Below are 15,626 nucleotides of genomic sequence, written 5' to 3'. Positions count from 1 at the left end.
CTTCCGGCTCCCATCCCCGGCCTTTGTCACCGCCACCGCGTGAAGCGGCCGCACCGGAACGGCCAGAAAACACTTGCCGCAATTTAGCAGGGGGGCGGCGACTACGCGCCGAGCGCCGCAGACCCCGATCCCTCCCAGCGTGACACTCACCCAGCGGCGTCTCTGGAGGAAACGGCGGAGCAGAAGCAGGAGGAGCGGAGGCAGAGGAAGGATCAAAGCTGCGCAAAAAGGAGCGCAGCCATCCTTCCCCCTCCGCCTGAAAACGCGCCAAGAGAGAAGCGCGCAGCGCCTCATCACCCGCGGACATCCTGGAGAGTCAAACCGGAGGTAAGCACTTACCAACACGGCTTACCCTGTCAAGAGGAAGTGACAACCACTGTCCTCCCCTATATAAACCTGCCTTACTCCTCCCACCACCGTCTCCTCCTCCATACCCTCTCCACCTACATTTCCTTAACCCCTTACCTCCCTCTTCACTACCATAACCTAGGGGCCTATTCCTCAACCCCAACCAGGGAAACTAAGGGAGGGGAAGGGGGGGACCAACAGTCCCTCATCACCCTCCATACCCAGTCGGGTGCTCTCCAAAAAAACTAAACCCCCCAAAACAGAAATCCAACCTCCAAACATGAACTCACTAATGAGTAGTATTGTTTATCACTTCCAAAATTTGTTTCGGCATGCTTGATGCAAGCGTTTCCATGAGGTGAGTGGGAACATTTCTCCAAGTGGTGAAGACGGCCGCACGAAGGCCATCTACTGTCTGGAACTGTTGTCCATTTTTGTAAACTTCCCTTGCCATCCATCCCCAAAGGTTCTCAATTGGATTCAGATCAGGGGAATAAGAATATTCTTCCACATTTAAATGTCCCATGTTTGGTGCTCTCTTGCAAAGTCCAAACGAGCAGTTCTGTGGTGTTCAAGGAGACAAGGTCTTACTGAGTCCCACCTCAGCAGTGATTTCGCGCTGTGAGAGACCCTGTTTATGCAGTTCAACAACCCGACCACGTTCAAAAAGGGAGAGTTTTTTTGCCTTTGCCATCACAACGTGTGACTACCTGACAGAAAATGACAATTAATCCACATCTTTGCACAGATTTGGCCTTTTAAAGGCATGTGGTCCTACAATTTGGATCAGCTAAAAAACAGCCTGTTTCAGTTTAATCGTTATTTTCAATTAATTGAATGCTCAAAAAATGTTTTGTCTCACTCCCATTTCTTCTTGTTGCATGTTGAAGCTCTACTTGGAACCTTGTTAAGATCCAACAATGTAAAATATGATTTTTTTTCAAGTGGTCTTAAACTTTTGATCAGGACTGTATTGAATGTGCTAGTTTAAATTTTCTTGTAGTCATAATTTCATAAAGTAATATCTGGCTGCATAAAAAGTGTGAAAAACAGTTAAGAAAACAATGGCAAACACAGCAGATCAGCCTACTACTGTTCTCTGGCTGAGCTTTGTTACATATGCATCTTGCTTCATGTTCTCTCTTCATCATGGAAGTTATTAGGGAACAAGCGTCATCTATGTGATGTCTGCATTTGCTAATTTTATGATTTGTTTTTGTTGGGAAGATTGTGCAGGTGCGCAGCTAATTGGAGAATTACACCACCGGTGGCTTCTGTTTTGGGTGTGCTGACTCATCAATGCATGCAAAGGAAACTTGCCATCATTTGCAAAACTGTTCACGTACTGGTTGCTAAGAAAGTGTTATTAATAAAAAAGTATAAGTTCAGTTTTCATTCCTAACTTCATAAGGTCAAGGCAGTTATAGCCTAAGGATTTGTCACGTTTATAATGAACCCTATATTCAGTCTTATTGCTGTTCGCATATAAGGTATAGCCATAGGAAGCATAAATGCAGGATATTTACGCAGTGGAATTGCATGTGGAAAATCCACAGCATTTAGGCCTTTTGCGCACAAACGTTTTTTTTCCGTTTTCCGTTCCGTTTTTTGTGTTACGTATACGGATCGTATACGGAACCATTAATTTCAATGGATCCGCAAAAAAAACAGAAGGTACGCCGTATGCCTTCCGTTTCCGTATTTTCGTTTTTCCGTTCCATTAAAAGTTAGAACATGTCCTATTATTGTCCGCATAACGGACAAGAATAGTACTGTTCTATCAGGGGCCAGCTGTTCCGTTATGCAAAAAACGGAATGCACACAGGCGTCATCCGTATTTTTTGCAGATCCGTTTTTTGAGGACCACAAAATACTGAAAAAGCCATACGGTTGTGTGCAAGAGGCCTTGCAGTAGCAGCAAAAGTAGATGAGGTGTTAAAACACTACAGACATTTGATTGACAGGGCCAGGCAGTAAAAACATCCTAACGTCTTGCCCTGTCAATCAAAGTGCATAGACAGCTGAGCCTTTAGGTGTAATGGCTCCTAGAGGCTCATTTGCAGATATTAAAACTTCATTTTTCTCAGCAATGCGGGCACATATGAACATGGGACCAACACAGATGCCTTCAGCTGCCAAATGCACATGGAACAGGCCAGCCAGTTTCTCTGCTGACAGATGACTTTTTAGGCTAGGTCCACTCAACGACATTTGTCGTGCGACAATAAGTCCTGTGACAGATAAGGAACAACTACACTGCAACATTTGTTGTGCAACATTTTGTTGCAGCAATGTCGCACAACGATTTTTATAATGGCAGTCTATGGTGTCTCACTCCAACATGCTGCGACTGTGACGCGACAGTCACAGAAAAATCCATCTCGAATTGATTTTCTGTGACTGTTACGTCGCAGTCGCAGTATGTTGCATGTTGCAGTGCGACACCATTGACTGCCATTATAAAAATTGTCGCGCGACATTGCTGCAACAAAATGTCATGTGACAAATGTCATCGTGTAGACCTAGCCTTAAGCCATTACCCTTCTCCATTAAAGCAGTTGTCCCATGAAAAATGTTCTACAGTTTTCAAACCAGCACCTGGATCTGATTACTTTTGTAATTGCATGTAATTAAAAACTGGATCCATGTGAGGTACAGGGCTGGTTCTAGCTTTGTTAGAAAGAGATTGGCATGTACTATATGATGTCCGGTTTTAATTTTTTACATTAGTCATGGGATAACACCTTTCTTGTTGGCGTGGTACAGTGGATATTTTTTTTATTACTTAATTCCTCAATATGTCTAAAATGGGTGTTCCAGTTCACCCAAAATTGCAACACATTTTGGTGCAGATAATGCCAGAATTCAAGTGCACCCACAATAATAAACGTGGGCCTTTATTCTTTCCCCTTTCTCTTCAATGTGTATGTGATGTTCTCCAAATATGCAGTCTCTGTTTTTTAGAAGTGACACTGCGCTTCTATTTGCAGTCCAACAAGCCATTTATAATGCACTTGTTTGGCACTGGAAGGTGTGCACGGGCGAGGAGAGGTTTGGGCAGCTGTTGTTTACACTGCACCTGTTAGGTAGCACCTGTATGTGAGTCACTTGGAAGGACTTCTATTCCTGTTATATTATAGAAGAGGATGACTATATTATCGCCAGCTTCTAGCCTCATCCCTAGAGAAAGAGACGTTGGCAAGCATCCTATTCTGTTATTATTGCTTGTGCCCTTCATGAAGTGGCGATGACAATCCTTCCCCGGCCTGAGAAATAAACGGCAGTTATGCCTTTGAGTGGCTGAGGGTTATTAAGGGTGATCACAAGTGCATTACAGAAGATTGATGGCGTTTAAAGCCAATGAAAGAGTTGAGAACTTGAAAACTGGTTAAACAGAGAGCTTTTGGTATATACCCAACTGTACTTTTTTAGTTTTTAACCATTTTCCCCTTGACAGTGGCTTTTAAGATTCAATTTAAAACTTAATTTTTGCCTTTCAATGAGCAGAGCTCTAGGGAAAGTGTATTAATACTGATGCACTGTGCAAGCAGGCAATGTTAGTAAATGATTGTCACGTGTTACAAAGCAGATGTGGATCCATTGTGTCTACTGAACACATTTAACTTGGGGCTACTCCTGAGGGTGCTATCCTGGCAGTGCCCTGGTCTTAACCCCTTTACAGGGATCTGGACTTTGCTGAACTACCAGGCCACTACCTCCTGGAGTACTCTCTGTTCAGCAGACTGCTGACCCACAGGGGTCAAAAGATACTGGTGTGAAACAGAGGGTTTAGGCAAAACTATAGTCGGGGAGAAGCTGAGGTCAGGGCAGGTAGAATTTGTGCAATCCAGAGTCAGTAATCCTCAAGCCTGCTTGGAGTAGAGATAGCTGCACAGTCTCAGCAGGGAATAGGGGGAGCCTGGCAGGTACAAACCACTGAGATACCAGCAGAGTGAGTACTGCGGCAGACTCTCTCCCAGTGGGCATGGACCAACATTACTTACAGCACACAGCATAACTTCGAAAGTCAACTTACTTTTGATAGTGTTTGACCTGAATGCCATATTTTTAAGGTATTTATGCCATAAAAATTGCTGTAAATACACAATTTAATCTGCCAACAGTGTCTATTATCATTGACAGCAGGTCAGGGATCAGGGAAACTGTATGAGGATGAACAAGCACAGTAACAATCACTCAGCCTCATACAGCCCCGAACATTGCCGTATGTGACACAACGTTCATAGACCTGTTCATTCCTGATCCATGCCTGCTCTCTTAGTCCACATAAAGGGGTTTTAAGATACAACTAAAGCTACTTTCACACTAGCGTTCGTCGGTCCGCTCGTGAGCTCCGTTTGAAGGAGCTCACGGGCGGACCCGAACGCAGCCGTCCAGCCCTGATGCAGTCTGAATGGAGCGGATCCGCTCAGACTGCATCAGTCTGGCGGCGTTCAGCCTCCGCTCCGCTCGCCTCCGCACGGACAGGCGGACAGCTGAACGCTGCTTGCAGCGTTCGGGTGTCCGCCTGGCCGTGCGGAGGCATGCGGATCCGTCCAGACTTACAATGTAAGTCAATGGGGACGGATCCGTTTGAAGATGCCACAATATGGCTCAATCTTCAAGCGGATCCGTCCCCCATTGACTTTACATTGAAAGTCTGGACGGATCCGTACGAGGCTATTTTCACACTTAGCTGTTATATGCTAAAATAATGCAGACGGATCCGTTCTGAACGGAGCCTCCGTCTGCATTATTATGATCGGATCCGTTCAGAACGGATCCGATCGAACGCTAGTGTGAAAGTAGCCTTAGTTCCACTAAACACCAGGCCTAATAGAGGAGAGGACTCTTGCAATCCAAATAAGGGTTGTTGTAGACAACAACTGGGACCTCCTTCTAAAGTGTTGTAGAACTTAACTTTTACTATAACAATTAAAATCTTCAAATAGAATGATATTTTGTGCTGGCAGATCTTGAAGGTTTTTTTTTTTTTTTTTTTTTTATTATTATAAAAAACGAATACAATATCAGACCGTCCAACGGGTCATCACAATAATTGCTTACAATATCAAATACAATGTCAGACCGTCCAACAGGTCATCACAATAATTAATACATTATAACATTTTAACCCCACTACCCTCCCTCCACCCAGTAGAGGAGAGGGGGAGATGGGAGAGGGAGAAGGAAAAAAAAAAAAAAAAAAAAAAAAAAAAAAAACCTCAAACACCTTGGCCCTGGTTCAACCATTTCATCCAGATTTTATTGACTTTTTCATCTCTACCCCTATATCTCTCAGCCGCCTGTTCCAATTTGATCAGATTGCACACTGTTTCCTGCCACTGTCCTACTGTAGGAGGGTCTTTGCTTACCCATCTTCGGAGTATGAGCAATCTAGCCTGAAACAGTACTTTACATACTACCGTTTGTAATTCTCTTTTTAATTTAAGATGTGACATAGCCCCCAGGATACAAACCGCTGGGTCTTCCGGAATTTGGACCCCCAAAAATATAGATATTTTGTCTACAATATCTTTCCAATACCATAATAGTTTAGGACATCTCCAGAAACAGTGGATAAGGTCAGCCCTCTCACCCATACATCTTGGGCATTTATCGGAAGCTCTAATCTTAACGCCCAAGGAGATCGATGTAACCTATGGACGATAAAGAACTGGGAGATTTTATGTGAAGCCCTATCTGATACCTTAAATTAACTTCCAAGGGCATCAATCCATTTTTCTTCCGTGAAAGATAAAATCTCTTTTTCCCACTTTCCTCTTGCTGGGATTATAATCCGTTCTTTCTTCATCTGCTTTAGAATTCTATATCTCTTTCCCGTAATTCCATTTTTTTGCGTTCCGTTAGTAAATTTATATATTCTATTTGAATGTTCTTTAATGTATATATTTGGATTGGCTGATGATCTTACGGCATTTTTAAGTTGTAGATATTTATAACTTTCTTTTTGATGGATCCCAAACTCCTTTACTAACGTGGCTAGGTCCTTCAATTTATGTCCTTCAAATATTTGCGCCAAATATTTTATCCCCTTTTTTTCCCAGTCTATATAAGGCCTGATTCTTTGGATTTCCTTTAAATTCATGTTTTTCCAAATGGGTGTATACTGCAAGTACCCTTTTATTTCCATTATTATTTTAAGTTCCACCCATATACGTTCCATTAAATTCAATATCCTATTTCTTGTATTGTCTTTCCCCAGTGCTCCTGATTCCAACACCTTGAAGGGTTAAATATCAGGTCTCAATACAGATAACATCAGCCGGTCGGGGTCAATATAGTTTTAGTGGCGGTTTATCATAACAAAGGCAGCGCTATTGGTATTCTAGCCTACTTGTGCTTTCCCTATTAAGCCCTAGTCTAGCAAGGGGGAGCACCTCAAATTGGCTGTAGTCGGAGCACCCGCCCTTAGAAGAGCGACCCCCAGCCAGCTGGAACCTCGTACCTGTTTAGAAAACCCTCATAGAGTATAAGCCCTAATTCCCCCAACGCATTTCGCTAGGTAAAACCGGCTCTTCAGGGAGCAGCATGGCAGGCAGTCATAGTATAGAGCAGTGATGGTGAACCTCTTAGAGACCGAGTGCCCAAACTGCAACCAAAAACCCACTTATTTATCGCAAAGTGCCACACCAATTTCATATATCTTCTATGTACTTTATCATTTAGCTATAATAGCCTGCCTACATTCAATGTCTGTGCCTGTGCTGTTCATAGCATGTCCTGCACTAATGAATGGCAGGAAAAGTCTAAGGTATATTGGTACACCATAGACTTTCTCCAGGGTGCGGGTGCCCACAGAGAGGGCTCTGAGTGCCGCCTCTGGCACCCGTGCCATAGGTTCGCCATCACTGGTATAGAGTGTCAGTGGCTACAGGTCCGAGGTTCCAGTATTGAGACCTGATACTTAACCCTTCATGATCTGACAGCACAAAATATGATTATATTTGAAGATTTTAATTGTTGTAGTAAAAGTAAAGTTTTACAACACTTTAGGGTTGAAACAAGGCTGCACAGAAAGTCAGCCCATGCTCATAGTGGCCACAGGGCGGACTTTCGGTACAGCCTTGTTTCAATGCAGAAACATCTTGATAAAACTGCAAGTATCAATCACTGTGTTAAAGAAATCGTTATTGGATATTTTCTGTATATTCCACATGAAAAATTAATACAGACAACACAGAACAAAAAGAGCAATAAAGAAACTGACTAAACAGAAGAGTTAGACCAGAAGTTTTATCTCCACTGTAAAGGAAGACATAAATGGACTCTGTAATATGTATCCTTCGGTTTCTTCCTCGGAACAATTATAAATCTGTATTTTCAGGACAGTTGAAGGTAGTATAATGACTAATCCTGTACATTTTAATACGTCTGGTTAAAAAAAAGTCCTTTATTTACCGATTAAAGAAAATGACTATAGAGTGCATGAGTATTTTGGGTTTCGGCACACTCTAGAAGGCAAATATTAGCCAACTATGTGTATTCTAACAGCCACCATAGGGTGACAAGAGACAATATTTTTTGCTTTAATCCCTTTAATCCCTTTGTTGTATTATGCGCTGAGGATGAATATTTCTGTCCTGTAGATCTTCTCTGTCTTCTTCCAGAGAGCTGCACAGTGCCAGATAATAAGGGTATATTTGACTTGTCTCCTAGCAACGCTCGGGGGGTGATTCCGGCTTTTGGGTGATCAGTTATGAGAACAGCCTTTAATATCCCGTCTCATATTCTGCGCAAGTGTAATTACCATGAGTTCATTAACACAGCGTGGCTTGGATGAGGCTGGGGATGTATGCAGGAATGGAGTGCGATGGGGCTAGATGGGGGTGTAGAAGAGATGAGGCTGTTGGCTCAGTATAGACTTGAAAGAGAGACTTTTATCGGCATCCCTTGCTTTTATCTCCTGATAACTGGTGATCGTTTTACGTAAATAGACCGGGGAGGTTTGATACAGTGATACAGTGACGCTTTCATTTCACACTTCAGATCCTCACATTATCTGATTCTCATGTCCCAGAATATTTCGTTCTTTAGTATCTCACAATCACTACTGCTGTAATTATTATTAAAGGTAAAAGTACACTTTAAAATACCCATGGCGTTGTAGATATTTTTCTACACACTCAGCACATCCGTTCAACGAGCTTTTGTTAATTAGAAGTTCTGAGCGCTTCTGCTTGTGGCCAAAATCCCTGGTGCCGCGGACCGCGGTGAATGCTGATGACAGATTAAGTCCAATTGGCCCCTGTACTTTGCTCATTTTGTGTATGACTCTTTCATTTTCAGACTTGTGGTTATCCGAGGTTTGCTGATGTGTTTTTTTCCAAGCGTAGTCATTGAATGTTATGCTATTTCAATAAGATAGAACAGTATTGCACCTAGGGAAATAAACCACGGTCAGTAATCCAAGGGGTTCCAACTGTACGGTATGAATGATACCCATTATAGGGTACTACTCAGGAATTGGACAATACTCCCCTTGGGGATGTGTTGTTGTACCACCCAGAGGTTTGATGTGAAGCTCCTGGACCCCAATGCACAATCTGTAACAGGGCCTCCTAACTATCATATGCCATTTATACTACTGGTGTCTTGTGTGTCAAAGGGGCTTTCGGGATCCTTCAGGCAGCAAGCCAAGATATAACTGCTACTTCTGCATCCCTGTAACTATGTCCCTGGTGGCATCCATGTTTCATGAGGCTAAATTCTCTAACACCATGAGCATTTATTATGGAAACTTTATATAAAACTATATTTCATCAACCTTCCACCTTGTAATTATTGGCAGCCCTTTCACTTAGTGCATAGGCTTTATGAGTGTAGGAGTCCCACTACCTGAACAATTGTACCACAATGTGAATGAGGCCCTCCTTTATGTGATATACAGGTTGTATCGGAGTTCGTCTTCCTTTTAATTTTTGGCAGCACTTGCACTTTATATACAAGTAAATATACAGGAAAGAATGTTTCTAATAATTTTTCCTCTAAAATCGATTTTATCTTATCTTCGGTTTGGTGCGTATTATTGTCAGTCTGTAAGAGTGGCGTACTACTCGGACAACATCGTTCCCAGCAGCGACCTGGGAGTCCAAGAGGCATCCAGACATCCTCCCCATGCTGTTCCCAAACCATTTCAGTGGTGTTGCCATCAATTTAGGAACTTTTCGTATCAACCAGACACCCTCCCCTCTTCAGAGCAGGGGGTGCCTGGTTTAATGCTCGGGTTCTCCCATTGACTTTCATTGTTCTCGGGTGCTCGGTAGGTGTTCTACTCGAGCACCTGAGCACTTTGGTGCTCGACCAACACTAATTGCCTTTATTAAAATCCCATTAAGTCTTTAGGATTTTTAGTGTTACATTCAGGACTCTCTTCATTGCATTTGTCCATGATGTTGCTGCTCATCTTTTCAGTAGAGGTTATTGTCTTGCATTCGGTTGTTTCTTTGTAGACATGTTGAATAAGCTCATTAGCAATTCACATTGTAAATCTCTGTCCTGAACGTGATGCTTCGAATATACATAAACTCTTACTATATCACACATAGGGATTTCCAATTGCTACAAAAGTAGCCTTCAGGATTGTGGATTGCACTTCTGTTGCCCGGGTAATAAAAGAAATAGGTCAATGAGCCGGTCAGGGTTAAGACTTTCTGTCTTACACTTAAAATTTTGTGTTAATGTAAAAAAAAAAATATGGATTCCATTCTGTTGTATGCTATTCTTGTAAACTGACAGCAGAAACATTATATTTTCTTCCCAGCAATTGCCTTGTGAAGATGTTTGTAGATCTGCTGTCTGTATAATATACTGTTTACCATGGCAGGAACTCATTATATAGCAAACCCTTGACTTCATGTACGACCTCTTGTATTGTCTGCAGGTTCCACTTCCACTAAAAGTTCCTTACTTTAATAGCAAATGAAGGAAGGTTTGAAAAGAAACCGATAATAAAAGAATTGCATTATTGAAAGAGCTGCAGTGGCAGGTCTGAGCGGTTCATTATGATGGCGGAGTGCATGAAAGTGCCTATTAATCTATGATTAAAGGTTGGGCAAGGAAGATGACTGTTAGACGATTGGTCACTGCTTCAGCTCAATAATTTTATGGCTTTGGTTAATGTAATTTTCCATTTATTTTTTTCAGGGTTTACTATTAAATTGCTATGTTTTCATATAAAACTTGTTTGTCTGACCTAATTTGGAGCTGTTGTAATTTCCATTAAAATCTAGAGGAAGCCTTTGCATTGATAAACTCTAGTAGTAATATCTTTATCTTGTGAATCTAGACACAAAATATTATATTATTTTACTGCTTTTATAGCAGTAAAACTTGGAGAGTAAGTAGGACTAAATTGAGGGTGATCTCTACTGCATCCTCACAGCTTACCAAACACAACGCCATCCATTGGACAGTGGCTGTGCTGGGTATTGCAGCTCAGCCCTATTGACTTGAATGGGACAGAGTTGCGCCTAGGCCAAGTGACCGATAAACTTGACACCATATGACCTAGAAAGTGGCCAGCTGATCTGCAGGATGCTGGAACTTGGTCCCCCGCTATTTTAATATTGAATATCCATCCTGAGGATAGACCATCAATATCAAAATCCCAGAAAAACCCCTTTAAGGTTGTTGGGTGCTAATATTTCACTTGACCTCCTATCTCAGCGACATATAGTAGAGGTGTTAGTGTGAGCACACATCATTTTCCACTAAAATTTGCGATAATAATGGAGACAATAAAGCGAGAGATTCCAAAGTGACAGATTCCAGTGTGTTAATTAGGGATTTAATCATTGGACCTCTCTGTGGCACTGTTAGGGTTAATTTTCTCCTGCTCTGTGAGCTGCTGCGTGGCTATGTCCAATTGTTAATCAGCTGCTCCTATGCATACCTGGCTGTTTCCTTCAGACTTTGCCTGTGCAATTGGTCTCTACTGATTTTACTAGGTCTCCCTAGCCACCTAGAGCCTGTGGCTACATGTCCATCTTTGTCACACCCAAGAATTACAGTGTAGCATTGCTAGAATAGAAATTAATGGTGTTGCAGTACAACTCGCACATTTCCAGCAGTGTTAGATTTTGTGCGATTCTTGGGTTGCCAGAATAATGCCCAAAGTCAAACAGGCTAACTGGCACAGTGGTTCCACAAACATTGCTCATAACAAGCCTGATTAATATTGTGCAATTCTTGGGCCGATTATCGGAAACCAATGTTGGCACAAATGCTCATTCCTGATAATCAGGCCATGTAAAGGTTTTGCAGATCACTCATGCACTGGTCTTTCTGATCCCCATGGGTCAGCAACCAAAACTACCAGGACCATTCCAGGAGGTAGCAGCCTGGTGGCTCCCCCACAGCAAAGTCCAGATTCTTGTAAATTTTATAAGATAATGGGGTGCATCAAAAGGAGCATAGATGCATGTGATGAGAACATAGTCCTGCCTATTTACTAATCATTAGGCAGACCGCACATGAAGTATTGTGTACAGTTTTGGGCTTCTGTGCACAAGAAAGACATTAGCAGAGATAGAAAGGTTTCAGAGGAGGGCAACTAAAGTAATAACTGGAATGGGCGGACTACAATACTCAGAAAAATCATCAAAAGTAGGGGTTTTTTGTTTAGAAAAAAAGCTGAGTGATGGGACATCTAATAACCATGTATTAATATATTAGGGCTCAGTGCAGAGATTTCCCGTCATCTTTTTATTCCCAGGACTGTGACAAGGGAACATCCTCTGCGTCTGGAGGAAAGAAGGTTTGTACACAAACATAAAAGAGGATTCTTTTTACGGAAAGAGCAGTGAGACTATGGAACTCTCTGCCTGAGGAGGTGTTGATGGGGAACTCACTAAAAGAGTTCAAGAGAGGCCTGGATGTATTTCTGGAGTATAATATTGCAAGTTATAATTACTAGATTACTGAAGAAGGGTTGTTGTTCCATGGTGTTATTCTGATTGTCAGATTTAGAGACGGAAAGGAAAAAAAATTTCGTTGATGAGGGAAAACTGGCTTCAACCTCATAAGGTCTTTGGTCCTCTTCTGGATCATCGAACTGGTTTATAAACTATATTACTATATTATAGGGTTCAGAAACCTCCGGCCCCCCATTTCACAGCAGCTGGAGTGCCGGAGGTTGCTGATCCCTGCTATATTACATGCATTAATGGGACAAATTTTACTTATTCTCTGTTGTAGAATGCGGATCTGGAACTGCTGGATCAGGGTCTGGTGAGGACAGTGAATGCGAGCAAGATCGTTGTAGGCGATATGGCGGCTCATGGGATGAAGATGCAGAGGATGATCGCTGTATCTGTGATTTCACCTGCCATGCTGTGCTGAGAAACCTGGTAAGCATACAATGAAAATGTAATGTAGAAGGTCCCACAGTCCACTATATGTAATACATCCTGATCTACATTGTGATTCCATCATTACATACAGGGACAATATTGGAGGCCTAAGAGGGAGTTCTGTGAACCTGTAGGGTGTCATATCAGCATCATAAACATAAATCTATTACATAATGTGTGATCTGTATGTTCAATTAGACCTTTTGTTATAGTATAGTGAATCTGCATTAGATGGTACCCTAGCAAACGTGTAAGCTGAATACTGAATGGATCAACCATGGGTATGCTGCACTGTAACTTCACTGTTAGTGCAAACACTGATGGGTGGGTTTCTGACTGCTGGGACCTCATTCGCCCTCTGATGGGGTCCGCCGTGTAAGTTAATTGTTGTTGTTATCCACATCCACCTACTGTGCAGGGAAAAGTCAAACAAACCTCACTCTTTCCATTTTGTGGATTGGCAGGGGGCCATAAGGCGCTAAAGATGGCTATCTGACATATGCCTTGTGTACTCCTGTGCCGTTTGTTTTACAGGTTTGTGGATCAGACGGTGTAACTTATCCTAATGATTGTGAATTAAAGAAAACTCGCTGTGAAAGGCGCCAAGATCTATACGTGGCTGGACAAGGTCCCTGCAGAGGTGAGAGACAAGATTATTATAATTTTCGGTTTTCACTAATCCTTTCCCTACTGGGAGTATTTTTTTTCTTCATGACTTCCTCTGATCTGTGATAAGATCTCTGTCCATTTACAAGCCTTGCAGATTCCCGACTGAAATCTCTTGGCACAGAATTCACTGCAGGATTTGGATTATTGTCATACAGCTGACGAATGATAGTAAGCAGATGAGAGGCTTACTTGTGCGAGAAGTCTTTAAATATGAAATACAGTATTTAACTCTGCAGTGGCAGAAAGTCTTATGGAAAAACTGCAAAGTTTCCTTGCATCTTTTAACTTGGACAAATTTGCGTCTTGGAAATGAAAAGTCAATATTGGAAATGTCTTGTGGGACCTCACAGGGTAGTTTGTGCATGTTCCAAATTGCTCACATTATTGCAGCTGTATCTCAGGAGGTCACAATACATACAGATGTTATTACAGGTATTCTACCGGTTGAGTTCTTCATTTGCAGAGTTATTCCTGCACTGATGTCACTATTGCCCTTTTGAAAGGTTCTTCTTCTTTCCAAAAAATGCGGCTCCCACCCTTTCTCTCTTTAAAAGCAGAGGTGTGTAGTGTTTTTGTATTTTGTACCGATCAAGCACTAAAGAGAAATATGACTTATAACCCCTTTTGTTTTGGTGTATAAATGATAGGACTCACCAAGATTTTGGATACTTCTGTGGATTTATGGTTCATTATATTATATGTGTCTATATGCTCTTTATGCCCATATATAGCTATATGCTAATGTAACAGACAGCCATATAAAAAAATGCTACATTGTGGTGGCAATACATGGACGATTTTTAATTCACAATGAGGTAGATTGGTGTGTGTAGGACAAGCATCTGGCAGTCACCAGAAACAGATACCTCCGCTGGTCTCCAGGTTCATGTTCCATGAGGCACAGACATAAATAGTGCATGCCCTGAGTTTCTCCGTATGGATACCACATGGATGCACCGTTGACTTCTATGGGTCCGTGTGCTGCCGACAGCACACAGATGAAATATCCGACTTCTGAATCCAGACTAATGTAGACATTATGGTCCAAATTGTATCAAATCTTATGATCGGTCCAAAAAATAGTTACATGTCAACAACAAAGAGGGACGGAAGGATTTGGGGCAAAAGTAGGGACTGTAGCTCCAAAAGTGGACACTTATTATTTATGGCAAGAGCTGAGAAAACAACATTCTTGTGTTTTCACTCTTTTATTTATTTTTTCTAAACATAGGGTCTATTATGGGTGTCCCTTTGGGACATTATACAATTGCCATAGCCTAAATTAATACTAATCCTCTAACAAAAGAGATTTATTTTTTCAAGTAGATGATGATAGAATACACCCAGGAATCTGATGTCCCACAAACAGTGCCAGATTGGGGTGCCTGGGGCCCGCTGTAAAGCTACATGCAAATATTACCTGCTTACATGGAAGCAGCATCAGCAAGATGCTAAACGATGATTATGGGGACCCCTGCAGTGACTTTTAGAGGGCAGGTCCCTGGAGAAAGAGGATGACCGCTGGCTTGCCTCTGTGCCAAGAAGTCATTTCAGCTAGCAGGTACATCTGCCATGTGCCACTTGTGCAGAGGGTGGGGAAGTAGGGGCCCACCTTGCTCAGGGGCCCACCGGGGGATTCACCTGTTCTACTGTGAGCCAGGCTGAGCCTGCCTACAAATACAATCAATACAAAGAATATATTCTGATGATTCTGTGCAATATCTTCCCATTGTTAAATGCGGATTGTTCCATCTTTCTTTAGAAGTTGAGGTACCTTTTTTGCATATGGTGGTGTGACAGGAGGTGTTTCTCTGCTTGTTCATGGTTTTTATATTACACTAACATTTGGGGGCAGAGGATGAGTGGCGGAATTGGCCGCAGCCAACAATCACATTGTTTTTTTCATTTCCAAAGGGCAGTTTGAAAAATTAAGTCTCATTAGTAGCTATGGCCAAGTGCTCCATGTTTCCATTGCACATTAATGAATCTTCCCCTATATGTCAAGTTACTCATTTCCATAGATTTTGTTTGTTTCTCTTTCTGCTACTTATGTTCACATGCTGATTTATCCCACCAGAGCCTGTCTAGTTACGAGGGCACTAGTCCGATTGTTTATCACGTTTATAGGATATGCAGAGAAGGGTGTACATGGTATAGAAGCAGCATCAGTGACCTTCTCTGTGACCACGTGGCTAGTATGGAGCCTGTCGAAAGAGTATTGCAACCTTTGGTTGG

The 15,626-nt window shown here is 42.1% G+C and overlaps 1 protein-coding gene across 1 annotated transcript in view; it reads left to right on the top strand.

The window, feature by feature from the left end:
* AGRN (agrin) overlaps positions 1-15,626 on the top strand; it is a 483,523-nt gene that overhangs the window by 371,280 nt on the left and 96,617 nt on the right. The window contains 2 exon segments of the mRNA XM_044281802.1: positions 12,568-12,719; positions 13,257-13,362. Coding sequence (XP_044137737.1) covers positions 12,568-12,719; positions 13,257-13,362 — 258 coding nt within the window.

The sequence above is a fragment of the Bufo gargarizans genome, chromosome 2, assembly GCF_014858855.1.
Source record: "Bufo gargarizans isolate SCDJY-AF-19 chromosome 2, ASM1485885v1, whole genome shotgun sequence".
Taxonomy (NCBI): Eukaryota; Metazoa; Chordata; class Amphibia; order Anura; family Bufonidae; genus Bufo; species Bufo gargarizans.
This window is presented reverse-complemented; position numbering and strand designations above follow the sequence as displayed.